Consider the following 17,144-nt stretch of genomic DNA (forward strand, 5'->3'; position numbering starts at 1 on the left):
AGGGTCCCAACTACTGGATCGTTTCCCTCCTCTCCACTTTGATGTTCTTCTTCCCTGATATTTGTATCTTCCTCAACAGCACAGAAGCTGTCAGACTGGGGGTGGGACTGCTCTACTGTGTCCTGGAAAGTCATCTATGTACCTCTCTGTCTTCCTTAGTTCAGCTACCCTGGTCTCCAGAGTCCATACTTAATTGCGGAGGGCCATGAGCTCCTTGCACTAAATGCTCATAGATGCCTCCTACCACACTCCCTCTCTCAACTCCCTTGTAAAACTCCCATTAGCTAGCTGCTCCTTGTCGCTAGCTCCTCTGGTTGCTTAGAAGCTGGCTTTTTAAACCTGTTCTCCCTGATTAGCCCCCTGGTTAAGGTTGATGGCTGCTAAAGGAATTAGGGATTAAATCCTCGTTAAGAAGCTCTCAACCTTGCCTAGCAGGTGGCGAGGCTGAGCACTTGGCCCCCCAAACAAACAGACCACACTATATACTTCAGTTAAGCAGCAAGTACACAAACAACACACTCACCCCAAGTGTCACATAGTCATTCCTCCTCCACCTGGAGAACTGCCTTGCAGAACGTTTTTTTCCAAACTAAAAATTTTGGTTTAGGAAACATCTGAGTTAAAAAAACAATCCAGAAACAAAAGGAACAAAAATGCTTTCAAGGTGTCCACCATTTTTCTCCTACCATTTCTAGTAAACAGTTATAAAATTATCTATCACCTATTATTGTAGCTTTCCATCTGCATAGCAAATTTATTGCCCAGTCCTGCAATCATTACCTATGTAGGTAATTTGACTTTAGGAGGATTACTTGTATCAATAAGGGTTACAGAATTGTGCTCTTTGACCCTTAATTTAATTTTTAAAAAGTATGTAAACTGTATTCAGCCCAAAGGAATACTAAACTAACATTTCATTTGTTTTGATTTTTAAGGGTTAGATAGATCTAATCTAAAGCACAGCAACAAGAGAGCTGAGGTAATATGTAATATTTAATATTAAATTGAATACTGTCTCCAAATTTAGAAATAATGTGACATTTAGAAATAGCTCATACCTAACTGCAGTACAGTGTGCAGTAACAAAACTGTAAAGTGCAACTACTGTCAGAAAAACTATAGTTATCCGCTCTCTGCTCAGCTTTCCCAGTACAATGAGAATTGCCAACTATATGACACAATGGTTTATATAGCAACAAAACTGCCAGCTAAGTTATTTCAAATTTTTTTTGAGACATACAAAGGTGTAGAGCTGTTAAGTTCTGTATGTAAGCATTTAAAAATATACACACTGCATATTAAACATCCAATTTTCCTGGTGCTTTTTCTAGAATCAGCACTTATTTTTCTATTCTGTACAGCGAATTAAAATTGAAAGCAAGCAAGCAAACCAGGGAGAACCCATCTTGATTTTCAGATAACTGATTGAACTGCAGTGCTAGCAACTAGAAAAGTCTTGCAAACTACTAAGCAGATTTGCTGTGGAAATCCATGATAAATTGTGAGCAGGGAATACTATATATATTTGTTTTACTTGCTTTTCTAATCATAGCCGCACTTTACTTATTAGACAGGAATCATACCATTTAAGTTCCATGCAGCTTTCAAATGGTTGACGGGTAAAATACACTATATCCAAGAAAAGGAGAATCTGCTGTTTATGTGTATGCATTAATAGCAATCACCACATAGGAATTGTCAGACTGATTCAGACCTGTGCTTCATCTAATTCAGTACCAGATCCTTCAGAGGAAGGTGCAAGAGATCCTGTAATGGAGAATTATGGAATAAGCTGTCCATAGGGGAAAAGTTTCTTCCTAACCCTTATCAATTAGTGGCTGTTTTATGCCTTGACACTTGAGGGTTTATATCCCTTCTAAATATTGTTTCAGACCTATTGAATGTTATTATGGCTATTCTCCATTTTTCTTATAAATATCCAATCCTTTTTTAAACCTGCAAAGCTCTTTGCCTTAATTAAATTTAGTGACAATGAGTTTCACAGATTAACTACACATTGTGTAAAAAGTATTTCTGTTTATCAGTTTTAAACTTATCTTTCAATTTCCTTCACTCTCTGCTTGTTCTGGTTTATGAGAAAGGGTAAGGAGGAGCATGACTTACCTTTCATACCACTCATTCTTTTATATATGTATACTATCTCTATTAGTCTGCTCTGTAAACCAAGCAGTTCCAGGCTTTTCATAGCACTAATCATATCAGGGGTGTTTATAGATTAATGTTGGGAAACAGTAAGGAATCTAGAAACAAGTTGTATACTGAATCATTTCACAAGGTATGAAAGAACTGAAGTAAAAAGTCCTTTGAAAAGGAGCAATTCAAATTAGGGAAGATATTTAAGGAGATAATTTGTTCAGTCTCAATGTGGTTTAACCATTTCATCCCTTAGGTTATACTGACCTCTAGAGGCAGAACATTTGGGATAAATCAAACAATCCTGATAAAAGGTGTGCAGGCTGAAAGAAGACAGCCTGCCAAAATTCTGAATATTAACTTATAGAACTCATTTCCCACACCAGCATTCTCAAACCTTTGTTTGCTCCCAGCAGACAGACACCAGTACTACTTTGAAATTACTGTAAATTTCTAGACTTGGTTGCATATGGCCATACAAATGAGCATATAGAGCATGCAAACAACTACTAATTATTTCTGTGGAATTGGGATAGTCCGTGCATTAATTTGCATATCAACACAGCAGGTTCTTTGAGCTAATTTTTCCTCCCCATATCTTACCCTACTTACATTTTGAAATATACTTTGGGCCAAATCCTCTTCACTGTATTCATGTGAATAGTCCAAATAGAATACACTCCCATAGTTCTCCAAGCTGTTTAGAATAAAAGATAATGGGTAGTTCCAGCTATGGGGAAAAAACATTAAACAATTTATTTATTCATTGATTTATTTATTTACACACAGTGAGGGCAAACTGGGTAACAACAGTTTGACCACTCATTGTAAGTGAGGCCAAACTATAGTGTGATAGGTGGAAATAAAAATTGCTTTAGTCTAAGCAGGCCAGGTCTACACAGGGACATTTAAAAAAAAAAAAAGTCCCTCTGGTGCTACTACCATTCTGCTGCACTGGTGTAAGTGTTAGCGTAGACAAAGTTCTGGCAACTTCCAGCATATTTACCACTGTGTCTGTGAAACCATCTGTCAATATAGTATGGTTTATGGAAATTGGGGAAGCTAGACTGAACACCTGCATGAGCTGCATTGTTTCAGCTGTTTAAGGTTATAGTAACATCTGTTCAAGATCTGGAAAGGATTAAAGTACTTTCTGCATGGACAAAACAGCTAACATGAAGATAAGACTTTTATAGTTGTGTGGTTTAAAGCTTTTTTACTGCTTAATTTAGCTTTATATTCTGGGGCATCATGACTATTAGCATTACTTGAAAATTCACCAGTTTCAATACATTCTTGAAGCTAGAATGAAGATACAAATTTAAGTGTAAGGCTTGTTCTCTCATTGAGAAAGTAGACAGCAAGTGACAAGTTCTGGGCTATCAGAATACTGATTACCCTTTGAACTGCAAATATGCAGAAATCATAGATCAAAGACAGTTAACAGGTAACACCGTTTGATTATTTTTATATGCATGTGTACAAAGGCTTACTATTTTTTCCATGCTATGCAGTGACATGTGCCTCATATCAAATAATTCCTTCTTCCCTATTGTTAAATGCATAGAAATAACTGAAGGTGAGATACATAGATCAAATAGGTCATTATAGCTATCAAACACCTTTGCATTTTCTGTGTTATTGACCTGAAGATGATTTAAATACTGGAAGTCTGCCAAAGAATACAGTTGGGCATATTTTCCTGCTTATTGGTTATTGTCTCAAAATTGTGTATTTGATCTCTCAAATACAAAGCAAGTTACTAATAGTTTGTTCTGAAACTTGCAGTGTTGCCTGGCACCAGTGACATTTCAACCTGTAAGTACAGTTGAGCATATGCCTCTAGAGGACAATGAAGTCAACACAAACACTGATAGCAACAATATTTTGAGTATTATGAATTCTGTACCTATTCCCATAAAACCACGTACCAAACTTTGCCAGTCTCAATCAGACAACCCTCAGCAAAGGCGGGCTATGATGTCATCAGACCAGGCTTCTACTAGTGATTTTGATAGCTCCACTTCAGCAGGAAACCTGTATTCATTCAGAATGGATAACTATTACAAATGCTCTAGAGACCTGAAAGAACAAGAAAGTGAAATACAATTAAAATGCAGTGAAGTTGATGTCGGTATTAAAGCTGAACAGGTCGACTTTGAAAAATATCAGCTTTCAATAACTTACAGAAGTTCAGACATTGTGAACACAGCTAGTGTTTTTGAGGACAGTCCGGCTTTCTTCGGTTCAAGTGAAGTGACAAAAACCAAGGAGAACTGTGAAATATTTGCAGTTCAGCGTCCTGCATCGAGCAATGCAGAGAGAGATTTAGCAGCAAGGAATGCCATTAGAACTTATCTAGAGGACATAGATGTCTCAGGGATGATACCAGGTTATACTTTGCGTACAGATATTGACACTGTGAACTCTGTGCTTGAAAATCATGATTTAGACTCAAGCTGTAAAAATGGAGTAGTAGAATCATATCATACGCTAGAAGATGAATCTGCAGCTAAAATAATTCCTCGTCTTTCTGTTGGAAAATCAGAAAACAGTGTTTGTCCAGTAGTCTTTGGAACAACTGAAAAAATAGCCATTTCAGAAGCAACTGAAGCAAAAATCAACCAACTGGTGCCTCTCGTCCATATTACACTGTCTGAACATGAGTCATCTAGGGCACCACAGATTGCCAAATGTTCCTCCAGAAAAAAGGGTGCCCTCTGTAGCATGCCTCCTAATGTGAATCACAGCTTCAACCTACTTGCACAGAAAGACAATGACAATAAAATAAAAACTAATAGAGAGAAATCTGCTTCAAAGACTAAAGTGAGTAGCAAAGTAACTCAAGATTTAGCTGTTTCTGAGGAGAGTTCCACAAAACGTAACACACACAACAGCAATATCAAGAACCAGATTTTCCCTTCTGTCGGAGACTCTCATGTGAAATCTGAGGCTTCCTCAAAGCTTCAGAAAGAAAGGTCTCCGATGAAGAAATACCATGTTCTTCAGAGTACTCAGAATTCTAAAAGGCAAGTATTTCCTTATACCTGCAAAAGTTCAAGCAGCTTAAAGAAACATGTCACTCCACTTTCTGTTCCACGAACACAGTCTGCCTCAGATGTCTTGAATCTGAAATATAGTGACATGTTCAAAGAAATAAATTCAAATGACAAAGGCCCGGGGATTTATGAAATGTTTGGAACTCCTGTGTATGCCCAAATGCGTGGACTTGGTCAATGTGAGAGCAGACTTTACAGGGAAGTTTGTTCTGTTCCATCTGGGAGATACTCTGCTAATACATGTAAATCTGCCTGCACTAATATGAGAGACAGCAGCAGAAAAAGCACCCAGAAAAGAACACATTCTAAACCCAAGAAGAAATTGATTGGGATTAAACAAAAGCACAAAGTCTTAATACCAAAAGACAGACAGTCTGAGTTAGGAGATAGCACCACAGAGCTGGATGATGTAATCATTTCTGGTCCAGATTGGCACATAAAGACTTCAAGGAGCATGCCATTATTTAATGAAGATGAAGGTCAGCAGTTGGAGTTTTCACAATTCACTAAACAAAATGAAATCATTCCAAATTCAAACTTGTCAACTATTAAAGAAGTCCCTTTGGAGCAGTCTTCAGATAATAGAGATGTGTCTAACAATCAGATATTTGCAAACATTGACAACGATTTTAGTCAAGTTGATAGAGATCATGCAGAATGTGTTTCTGTAGTGACCAGTTTACTAAAGACAGATCAGAAGAACAAGTGTGTAGTCCAAGGAAGAGTAGATATGGATGGCTCCATGAATATGGAAGCAAACCAGACCTTCTGCAAGCCTATAGATAAATATGAAGCACTGATTGCATTATCTTTTCCTGACAGACCAGACCGTGTATTGTCTCAAAGAAAACTAGATCAGAGTTGGACACACATGTCTGAAAATAGTAATTCAGAAAATGCATCAACTCAGCATCCAACTAATCAGACTTTAAGTTCTGCAAACCCAGTTTTCCAGACATATCTAAACATTCTGGACTGTGCAGATAATGAATTGACTGATGAATTGCTTTGTTGCCTGGCAGCAGAATTGCTAGCACTCGACGAAAAAGATACCACCTCTTCCAGAATATCTATAAAAAATACAGGTTCTAAAATGCAAAACATATTTGCTAAAGAAGAAAGAGGCATTGTGAATGAAGATGGCATAGTAGCAAGTGCAGAGGAGCAGGTAAAAACAAATTTCCCATATCTTGCTAGTTGTTTTCCATGACGTAGCAACACCAGTATGGAAAAACGGGGGAGTCCTCATATCAGTCAAGTATATGGTAGCCTGTTTACATGCCGAATTTGTGTGCCCAATTCATCCTCATCCTGGTGTGCAGACAGGCTTGCCCATTTGAGATTTTCCAAAACTAGAAAAATGTATGGTTAGCCTATACTCCTTTGACTACCTAGTCACGTCTCAGAACCTCAATAAGCAATTGGATTCAGGTAGAGTATCCATCTTGGAGGCCACCAGAAGGGACAAATAAACCTGACTGGCAGTGACCATACTCCAGGGGAAACTAAGATAGACAAGGCTAAAATAATGAGCAGTGAAACTGGGGAAACGGGGTCAAGGAAAGGGACAAGAGATATTTCTGCCACAGGAAGAGACCTAGAGATTTTTTCGGGCCAAGGCAAAAAGCACTGGACCCTTAATCCTAACTCTAATCACTATAAGTGGTGCCTGTCTTCCACAGAGGAAAAACCTCCTCTCTTTGGATCTACATTAGCCACCCGATTACTGCCCTAGAAATGGACATAAATGAACATAAATGATTTCATAAAGATTGAAGTTAGTTTAAATGGGAAAAATAAAATGCGAGCTCCATTGGGGAGGCAGCAGAGCTTGGCTGATAAAACACTGGACTGGGACTCAAGAGACCTAGCTTCAATTCCTAGCTTAGCCATTAACCTGATGTTTGACCTTGGGCAAGTCATTTCACCTCCCTATTTCTCAACCCTCCCACCTTTGTAACTTCAGGGCAGTGACTATTTTTCAGTGTCGGTCGATGCACTGCCAAGCACAATGTGGAACCAATTTGTTGGTGCTCCTGTAACACAAAATAGTAATATTTACACATTTCACTCTCCCTCCTCATAAGCATCCATGGATAGATGAAGAAACTATTTACCTTCATTCTGAAGTCACCCTCCCTCCCCAAATTAGCTCCAACTTATTTTAGAGCATCTGTTCTGAAGGAAAACATTTCCAGGGTTGGGATGTATTTAAATATATTATCTAGTCCAAGGCTAGAGTTAGGTTGACTCTTCAGATTAGTAAAATATAGGTACTTGAGAACCAGGGTGATGGACAGGGAGATACCCTGCTATCAAGCTTTCTTCCCAGATAGATTCCCTTGAATGCCGGAAAGCAAGCAAGCTATGGTGCCTAGGTACCATATTTACACAATACTTAAAAGTACTTTATACGTAGTCTAGTCATTGGGCCTATGGACTGATCAGGAGCCTTGTAATTTGACTATTCTAAAAAGATGTTATAAAGAAGAATCATTTTAGAGTATCAATTTTTTAAACATGTGAACAACATTAAAATTAAGTCTTTATCTTCCTTTCTCCTCTACCCCACCCACTCCTTGACTACCACCTCTCTAGCAGAGTTACAGTAAAGCCTTCCTGGTACCAAAGAGGGAAAGCGACCTGTTAAACTTCAAGGAATCCACTGTGTTTCCAGAAAGCAGTCTAGCTAATAAGGATCCTATCACATGGACTAGAGGTGAAATCCTTGGCAAGGGAGCCTATGGCACTGTAAGTTAAAGTCTGAATACTTTAAAAAATATGCATTATTTGCCTCAAGTAACAATTTCTTGATAACTATTTCCCCTATTATCCCATTTACTGTATGTGTCAAAATATGTTGGATGACAGATGAGTTCTAGATCAACTCCATGAGACATATAAAGTGATACAATACACAATTTTTTTAAAAAGCCTATGTCTTTAGTTCAGATTTAATTTTTTCAAATGCTGGTTTGGATTGCAGGTGTACTGTGGTCTGACAAGCCAGGGACAATTAATAGCAGTGAAACAAGTTGCTTTGGATACCTCAGATCAAGTCACTACAGAAAAGGAGTACCAGAAGTTGCAAGAAGAAGTTGACCTGTTGAAAACACTACAGCATATCAACATTGTAACCTATTTAGGAACATGTTTAGAAGATAACATTGTAAGCATTTTCATGGAGTTTGTTCTGGGTGGCTCAATTTCCAGTATTATTAATCGTTTTGGGCCATTGCCAGAAGTGGTCTTTTGTAAATATACAAAACAAATTCTACAAGGGGTTGCATATTTACATAAAAACTGTGTGGTACACAGAGACATCAAAGGCAATAATGTTATGCTTATACCAAATGGTGTAATAAAGCTGATTGACTTTGGATGTGCAAAGCGTTTAGCATGGGTAAGCCTGAGTGGTACACACAGTGAAATGCTCAAGTCTGTGCATGGGACTCCATATTGGATGGCACCAGAAGTAATAAATGAATCTGGATATGGAAGAAAATCAGATATCTGGAGCATTGGCTGCACTGTATTTGAGATGGCAACAGGTAAACCACCTCTGGCTTCCATGGATCGGCTAGCAGCTATGTTTTACATTGTAGCTCATCGAGGACTGATGCCTTCTTTACCTGACCACTTCTCAGGAAAAGCAGCAGACTTTGTCCATGTATGTTTAACCCGGTAAGTAGTTTTTTAGTTTAATATAGACTAGCTTGAAATTACCATTTTTTATCTTTGATGCAGTTTCTCAAATTGTTGTATGTTGATCAGTGGAAGGGGTTATCCCTATAAGGAAAGATGTAATATTTCATTTACTTAGCATTCAAGAAGGCTTGAAGTAGTACTAAATATGAAGGTTTCATACTCCACAGTGCCATTTAACAAAAGTTGTGAATTTCTTGGTTTTTTGGACTTTGTTCCCTATCAAATACTGGCGTCACTATTTACAGGGACCTATAGCATGCCATGGATTTTTAGCAAATTTCCTGATTGAGTTCAGTGGAAACACCTTAAAATACCCTCAATGCCAGGATCTGACTTAGGGCTAGCAAAGGGAAACAACTTATACCACTGGGTCATAAATAAGGGAGCTCTCACATAACTATTTACTTTTCTATTAGAAAAATCTTTAACAATTGTCACTCTAGAAAATATGTTCTCTTTCTGAAGCAGAAAGTACACTCCATTTCAGTCATTCATCAGCCCCGGATGTTAAGTTTTGCAATGTTTACTTCAAAATTTCAAAACGTGCAAACTTTTTTTTAAAGTAACCGTTTACTCCCAACACAACAGAAAAGTTGCATTTGGAAGGGTAGGAATAGCACAACAGATAGTTTCCTGCTATCTGCAGGCATTCCAGTGGAAATTAATGGGAGCCTTTTATGGGCATCTCAGGACGACATTTGTGCACCATAGAGAGGCACATCATTTAGTGGATAAGGCAGTGGCTAGAGAGTCAGGAGAGCTGGGTTCTACTCCCACCTTTGTTACGGACCCGCTGTGTGACTTAGGGTGAGTCACGGCTTCTTTATGCCTGCTTCCCCTGGCACAATAGAGTCTTGTCCACCTAGGCCACAACTCTGCAATATACAATACAGACTGCTGCACCGGCCTCAGTCTAATCCTGAAATTTCAGTGGGGCTCTAACTTCTTTGGGGGCAAGGACTTTCTTACTGTACGTTTGTATAGTGATAACACAACATGGCATAGTTCCAATATAAACAACAAAAGTAACAGTGAAAAAAATTGTAGCACATAACTTTAAACCTATAAGAAAAATAAAATGGGATTTTTAAAGTATTGGAGAGAAAATAGGTCCATTAATAAGTGAGGATGAAACACTAAAATAAGTAAATACATTTTACAAGAAAAGTATAAAAACAAGTTTGTACAATTAGCAAGGGATGAAAATCCTATAAAATAGCTATTGATAGGGAGAATGTAAAGGAAAATTTGAGTATTAATTCAGACTGGGTGATTTTGTATTTATGATGATACTTCCATCAAAGACTTTTAAAGCACTTACAGGAATATTAATGCTAAATTAATGTGAAGCAGGTATTGCACGAGTTTTACAAAAATGAAGGAAGCAGCACACAAGATTAATTAACTTGTCCAATGTCACAAAGAAGAAACCAAATCCAAATCCAAGACTTATGACACTCTGTCCCAGGCCTCAACCTCAAGGCCAGCCTTTCCCCCTTGATATACATCCAATGACATTGAGAATTGGAGGGGAGGGGAAGTGCCTTACTGTACTACTATCTTTGAAAAATCATGGACAGGAAATTTGGTACCACATGTCTTGTTATTAAATCTGGGTTTACTTAGTCTTCATTAATAGGAAAGAGGAATTAACCAGAATTTTAAAATTTGCATAAAATACTAAGTTAGGAGAAGCTTCAAACAAAACACAAAAGATCTAGAAAAATTAAATATAGATGATCAGAAAACATTATATTCACTTTGAAAAGATACAAATTCATAAATAAACAAACAAACAAAAAAACACCCATACAGAAGCCCAGACACAGAGGGAAGAAAAAAACATGTTGCCAATTCTTGTGACTTTATCATGACTCTTACCACTTGGAATGTTTTTTTTAAAGCCTCAGCTCCGGAAGTCAAGTAATTACTTGAGAATCTCAGCTTTCATTTAATAAGAAAAAAGAAGTAAGTTTCTAGCCTACATGGTTATGGAGATGAGATGAAAATATGACCAGAGTCTATCCCAATAGCTCAAAAACCAGAAAGAGGGAGGAGAAAAAAAAAGTAGCCAATGAAGATTTGGTCACTGCATATACTTACAGTCAACAGGCAGGGAAATAAATCATTCTTTAAATAGCTTTGGTGCAACTGCTCCTGGAATGGCCACATCATGAGAAAGCTAGTGACTAATTGGAAGGAATTCAGAGAGAGTGACAATGAGATCAGAGGGCTGGAGGAAATGATTTATGAGTTCGGAATACTATCAAATTAATGCTAACCTCTACTTTTCACCAAGCCCTGTCCCTCCAAGAAAATCCAAAAAAGGAATGATTGGAGACGTGATGAGTTAAGATTGTATCTAGATTTTATAATTTAATAGTTAAGCAACATGCATGTTTTGTAACAACTATTTATTTTATGTACTAATTTCCCTCCCCCCACAATGCAGAGATCAACATGAGCGTCCATCTGCTCCACAATTGCTGCAACATCCCTTCATGAAGGGAAGACCATGAACGTTTCAAAACTTCTGCCAAACTAATGTATATTTTCCACTCATCTGTTTGTACCTGTACAAAAGTTTAATTTGCATTTGATTTGAAAATGGGAGTTTAGTAACTTACCAGAAGTCAGCAATCAGCCAAACATTGGAAATCTGCCGTGAGACTACAATATCATTAAACTAGAGTTTGACTTGTAATGTGAAATACTTAGCAGGGTAAGGGGATTTAATTCCTATTTATCCAGTAAGTAATTTTTTTTCCTGCAAAGATTGTGTTTAGGAGTTTGCATTTTGAAGAAAAGCAAAAGCCATGTGGTTTTGTTTTCAACTTGAAAAGGCTTTTAAAGTTATTTTATAGTACTTGAAGAAAAAAAAAAAAAAAAGTTGACAGACTTTGGGAATCCCACTTTTTTCTGTAAATACCAAACTGTTATCTACTATCATCAGAAAGCATCCAGGACAGTCTTGAGAATGCTACTCAGGTGGCCTGGGGCAGTGTTTCCCAAACATAATTTGCCAGTTGATTAATTAAATATGATTGTGAAAATAATTTGGAGAATCAGAACTTACTTTATATGCCAGTCAGCACAGAACGTGGTTACAAGTACCAAGTAAATTTTCCGAAGAGGGATCCCTTTAATTTTACTTGGATACAGAACAGCAAGTTCCAGCACACAGACATCCTCTGGGATCCTTCTTTTGCTGCTGCTGGTTTATCAAAAGTTAGGTTGGCAGGAGACAGCTACTGTATATACATTCTGGTCTGTAAACTTCTGTAATTATAGTTTCCTATTCGCTCTGAGAATATGAATACTATGATAATTTGAGAAGTTTCTTCCTTTCTCCTGGGACTGGTTTTAAATTGACTTTGCCATAGTGAAGTGGTCACTTGTCTATAGCCCACTGTATCTGTGTGTTTGATGGTTAAAATTTGGAAGGGGGCCATTTAAACTGTGACTAAAAGTACAATATTAAAGAGAAATCCCTTCATGCTGTAAAGGAAGACTTTTCTTTTTTCCAAGGTTGATGCATCATGCTCTTTGGACAGATACATTGTATACTTCACTGATACATAGCAGTAAAAAACATAGGCCACATGGCTAACAAATGCTTGACTGCTGATTACAAGAGCTATAAAATGCTATTTGAATATTACAATTGGTCTACTGTTTTCAATATCCTGGTTTGCATGTATGGGTCATTTGAAAAGCAAGATTACAGAATTTCTGATTGTATAAGATGTGATATTGTGAGCATAAAGCAGAAAAGTAAAGCATGATCAGATATACACAGGAACAAAACTGCATTAGAGATGGTGCCTGAGTCAAGCTATTCTGAGCTATGAGAGGTAAAATTTGTCTCTTGTACCAACTGAAGTTTACAGAAATCCAATCATTGCAATTGTCTCACTTCTTTAATACAGGTTTATATTTATTCTCTGGTGAGTATCTATTTCTAAACATTACATTTTCAGTGTTAAGTCACTTGAGCACTTTTGAAAATTTTACCTTAAGTGACTTAGGAGCCAAAGTCTCAGTTTCAGAAGCAACAAACACATAAGAGCAAAAGTCCCACTGACTTTCAATAAGCCCTAGGAGACTTGAGCTCCTAAATGCATACGTCTCTTTTGAAAATAGGACTTATGCTCTTAAGTCATTTAGGCACTTTTGAAAATTTTGCCTTTAGTAAACTAGTCTTATGACCCAAGTATTTCTGTCCCCATCTCCTCCAGGAACATGCACTATTGTCAATAACCAGTATTTAAAAAGCATGAGGTAGGCCCCCACAAACCATGACTTACTTAATCATTAAGTTAATATTTTGCCATCTGGTTTCTAAGCATTTTGTCTTCCTTAAAGTGGAAGCCAAAATTCTCATGTAATTACTTAACTCTTAGAACTTAAACACCAAGTATCTCAAGAGCTGGCACTGCTGAGTCAATGCAGAACAATTTCATAAGTAATTTGACTCTAGATTTAGTTACGCCATCCACCTGACGTAAAATGCAAACTGTAAATATCTGTAAAAGGAAGAGTAATTTTGATTTAGAAAGCAGACTTTGTTCAACTTTTTACTCGAAGAGCAGGAGCTTGCTTCAGAACATGGCAGGGAAGGCAAAAAGCAAAACAGGATTTAGAAGGCTATGGCAAACCTTTGAGGGATCATGACATTACTTGTTACTTATCAATCTAGCAGTTCCCTGCTACTGTACCATAGTTGCAGAAGTTATGCAAGTTTTCAGTTTTAATAATCTGAAATATTAGAAAATGTAAAGATTTTTTTCTCCTTTGAAAGTGTCACAAAATTACTGCCAATTAAATTAAAGTTGTTTTTGGTGGCATGCATTAGCTACGTATTGCTAGCAAAGTTTTCACATGAACCAATCTTGGGAAGGTCTTGCAGAATCCTACCTACATCTCTCTAGGTATTCCATATAAATACAATCTGGTGAAGGCAGGAATTAGAGCTCTCAGTGACTAGCTGTTTCGCTGTCTCCCTTCCTCCTCTCACCAGCCCAGACATTTGATTAAAGATTCCCAGTTGTGTAAGCACAGAAAACGCTAGAACCATTCTGCTGCACAGTGAGAATCCTGTGATATGTGTTACAATGTATCTAAGCACAAAGTGAATGCGGCTATACACCACATTGCTTGTCTTTTCTAACTGGAAGACAGGCTAGGCCCTTGTCTAATAGTTAAATTACCCCAAATTGCACCATAACCACCTTCCCCTTTCTGGATTTGTTGCAGAATTGTGTTCCATAATGTAAGTTTTAATTTTTTAAACATCTTAGTCCTTATTGTATGTTGAAAATTGAAAATGTTAACTAGATGGAGTGGGATTTGCCAGTTTGTAGAAAACTCTGTGAGGTGTTAACACGGATATATGACGGCAGTTCTTTAGATAGCAGCACTGTGAGCTATTTCACTGTGGAGTACTTAGGCAGTAAAATACTTATTTGCATTGTTGATAGTGTAGTGGATAGTGGGTTTTGTAGTGGCACAACTAGCTGCTAGCACAATTTGATAGGGAAATATATTGGGGAAGGGATGCATTTAAGAAAACTGATCTGCTTCCTGGTGATCAGAACCGTAAACGCCCTGGTTAATATAAAAGTCTGCAGCACAATAAAAATTTAGGGGCAGTATAAAGAAAACAGCAAAAAGCCAACAACATAAAGCTGGTTCCTCCTACCACATTTTTTAATTAGTATTTTCCATTAGGTATCATATCAGGGGGAGAATATTATGCCAGTGTAATAATCCTAACTTCACAGTCATTTCTAAAGTCCAAATATTTCAGTCCCTTTTTACAGAACATTGCTTGGTCGTTAAGCTAAAGTCCATGGGAACTAGAGCATCTTCTCATTACATTATCTTGCAGAACAACTGCAGGAGCCCTCTCTGTCCTATGACTTGAAGTGGGATGCACATAGTTCCCTGATATATATTAATTGCCTCTTCGCATTAGGTCAAGTCTCCAAAAAGGCTGGAAAGTAAGAATGAGCTTAAATTTAGCATGAAATGATAGCTAGATACCACTCATACTAAATAATGACAGGGGTGCCCAGGAGCAAGCAGTATGTATAACAGTAGAAATTTTACATTTTTCAACAAAAACACCCTTCCCACTGGAAGTCTTGCAATAAAAGCTACTGCACTGGATAATTTATTTTTAATTAGTGGATTAGAATATTCTAGTAACCCCAAGTGTTTTAATATTTATACAACTAAGGACTAAGAATAGCCTCAACCAAGGAGAGTATTAACATGCTGATATAAACCTGTTAAAATCCCTGATGCTTTGGTGACATCTGAAATATGTTTTAGCATCTGTTTAAGCCTTCTGTTATTCAAAGAAAAATTTAGAGTTTTAGCATTTTTGTTGTGTAAGTGTTCATATGTTAGTTTATTTGTTCTACTTCCTATTGAGTAGATAAGATTTTTAAAGTCAAATTTCATTCATGGAATTAAATATACAGCACAGTCTTACAAAGGAAAGCACTGGAAATTCAGAGGCCTTGTTTACACACACAAGTTGTAGTGCTTTAACTACACCTATAGCTTATGGAAAAGGGAATAAGATATACTAGTATAAGGCAACTTTACACCAGTATAACTGCATCCACACTAGGGGTTGTACCAGTATAACATACTGCTGAAAAACCTACCCTTACTTGACAGTTATACTGGTACAAAAGCTGCGTATAGACAATGCCAAAAGGTCAGGGGGGAAGTGGAAGAAGCATACAAGTTACCCAAGGGCACCTGGATTGGCTTGATATAATGCAACAGATATCCTTAAAGTAGTAGTAATATAGCTACATGATTCATTAAAAAAATTGCAGCTTTTAAATCAAGTTTCTAGGATTTAATTTTAATTCAAAACTCACCAGTCCCTCCATTATTTAAGGATGGTTAATTTTTCATTTAGGCTACGGCTTTTTAAACTTTGAGCTACCTTGAGTAAAAGCAACATTATGCATGTTCATTCTAATCTCATTAGTCACTGACCATTTCTTAAAAATGCCAGCTCAACTATTTTGCATTACTTTTCAAATTGCAGGTTAAAGATTTAATAATAAATACAGTTGCATATTCAGACCCAGAATTTTCATGATTATCTTAGAACAAGATTATCAACCATTTTCCACTGTGCTTCTCACATGCATCCAGAATCCTTTGAGCTTGTTCTGATATTTCAAAAGCAACACTAAATTGTGCAAGGCCCAGAAGGATTTAGTGTAATTATTCTAATTTTATAAAGCTGCCATTGGAGCATTATACTGGGATGCCACACCCATATAAAAAGCAATTAAAATGACTTAGTGGTCAGACAATTCTTTAAGAATGTGAGGGGAAGTAATCCAGATGAAGATCAAAGGGAAATGGGAAACAAAATGATCAAATATGAACTGCCCCCAATAAGGAAGGGTTCTGAGCAGACCTGCCGATAACCAGTGACTCCATAGGACATCTGCAGGAAGGCACTTTTGTGAGCAAGGACAACTGACCAGCTACAATTGTAGGGATATGGGGAAAGGTAAGTAGTCTAAGTGTGTCTTGTATTTGTTACACATTTAAAGTGTCGGAGAACCAGTTACAGCTGATTGATCTAGTCAGCTTCAGTATTCATAGGAGACTTGAGAGGGAACAAGGGAATGACAGCAGGAGAGTCATCACTTCTCCCTACAGAACTGCTTGGAATGCCCTCGGGCTTATAATACTGCTTTGTTGGAGGTAGCATGATTTAGAAAACATGAATTAGTGTATTTCAAATTAAGGATAAAATAGCTACAGTGCATTTAAGACACTTCCCACAAGGCCTTAATTAAACTCTATACACTATTTACATTAATATTAATACACATTCTGATATGAAAAAAGGCATCAAAGTTCCCACTTGGTCCATGTCAAAAGAAGACTAGGTCCCCCCCACACACACACTTTAAAGAGGTATCTAATTTATAAAACTTGCTTTTTTGGAGTTCTCCGACTATGTATTACTGGTCAGTTAGAAACTACTGTGGAAAAAAAAGTCAGTGAAATTAAATGACGCTACTTTTCAAAATTCTTAAGCCAGTCACAAATTAACATTAAAAATGCTTTGTTTATATTTGAAAAATCATGATTGTTTTGTCATCAAATCCATGGGGATTTTTCATAATTAATATTTACAAGCAAAACTGGGAAGTATGGGAAATGGGACTGTATTTA

The 17,144-nt window shown here is 37.2% G+C and overlaps 2 protein-coding genes and 1 long non-coding RNA gene across 7 annotated transcripts in view; 1 reads left to right on the forward strand and 2 right to left on the reverse strand.

The window, feature by feature from the left end:
• Positions 1–2,782: 2,782 nt before the first annotated feature.
• Positions 2,783–8,963, reverse strand: LOC137154226 (uncharacterized). Its single transcript, XR_010920166.1, has 3 exons — positions 8,940–8,963; positions 4,086–4,191; positions 2,783–2,884 (listed from the first exon to the last, which is right to left on the reverse strand). It is a non-coding gene; the product is annotated as an uncharacterized lncRNA (long non-coding RNA).
• Positions 4,207–12,466, forward strand: MAP3K19 (mitogen-activated protein kinase kinase kinase 19). The gene is made up of 4 exons (XM_067549911.1): positions 4,207–6,381; positions 7,812–7,964; positions 8,200–8,897; positions 11,374–12,466. Exons 1-4 carry the CDS (start codon positions 4,207–4,209, stop codon positions 11,438–11,440), a joined length of 3,093 nt encoding a protein of 1,030 aa, XP_067406012.1. The 3' UTR covers positions 11,441–12,466.
• Positions 12,467–17,125: 4,659 nt separating this feature from the next.
• Positions 17,126–17,144, reverse strand: part of CCNT2 (cyclin T2) — a 37,331-nt gene continuing 37,312 nt past the window's right edge. For 2 of the 5 annotated variants that reach the window (XM_067549533.1, XM_067549532.1), the window contains one exon: positions 17,127–17,144. This exon is cut by the window's right edge. The gene's annotated coding sequence lies outside the window, so the exon portion shown is untranslated. The other 3 variants (XM_067549536.1, XM_067549534.1, XM_067549535.1) reach the window with 3 other exon arrangements.

This window comes from Emydura macquarii, unplaced genomic scaffold, assembly GCF_026122565.2.
Source record: "Emydura macquarii macquarii isolate MOO-44397 ecotype Brisbane River unplaced genomic scaffold, CSIRO-AGI_Emac_v2 contig_1253, whole genome shotgun sequence".
NCBI classification, from domain to species: domain Eukaryota; kingdom Metazoa; phylum Chordata; order Testudines; family Chelidae; genus Emydura; species Emydura macquarii.

Coding starts and splice junctions, on each gene's coding strand:
- MAP3K19 (XM_067549911.1), top strand. CDS start 4,207: ATGGATAACTATTACAAATGCTCTAGAGACCTGAAAGAACAAGAAAGT. Junction 7,965..8,199: donor GCAAGGGAGCCTATGGCACT/GTAAGTTAAAGT, acceptor TTTGGATTGCAG/GTGTACTGTGGTCTGACAAG. Junction 8,898..11,373: donor GTCCATGTATGTTTAACCCG/GTAAGTAGTTTT, acceptor CCCACAATGCAG/AGATCAACATGAGCGTCCAT.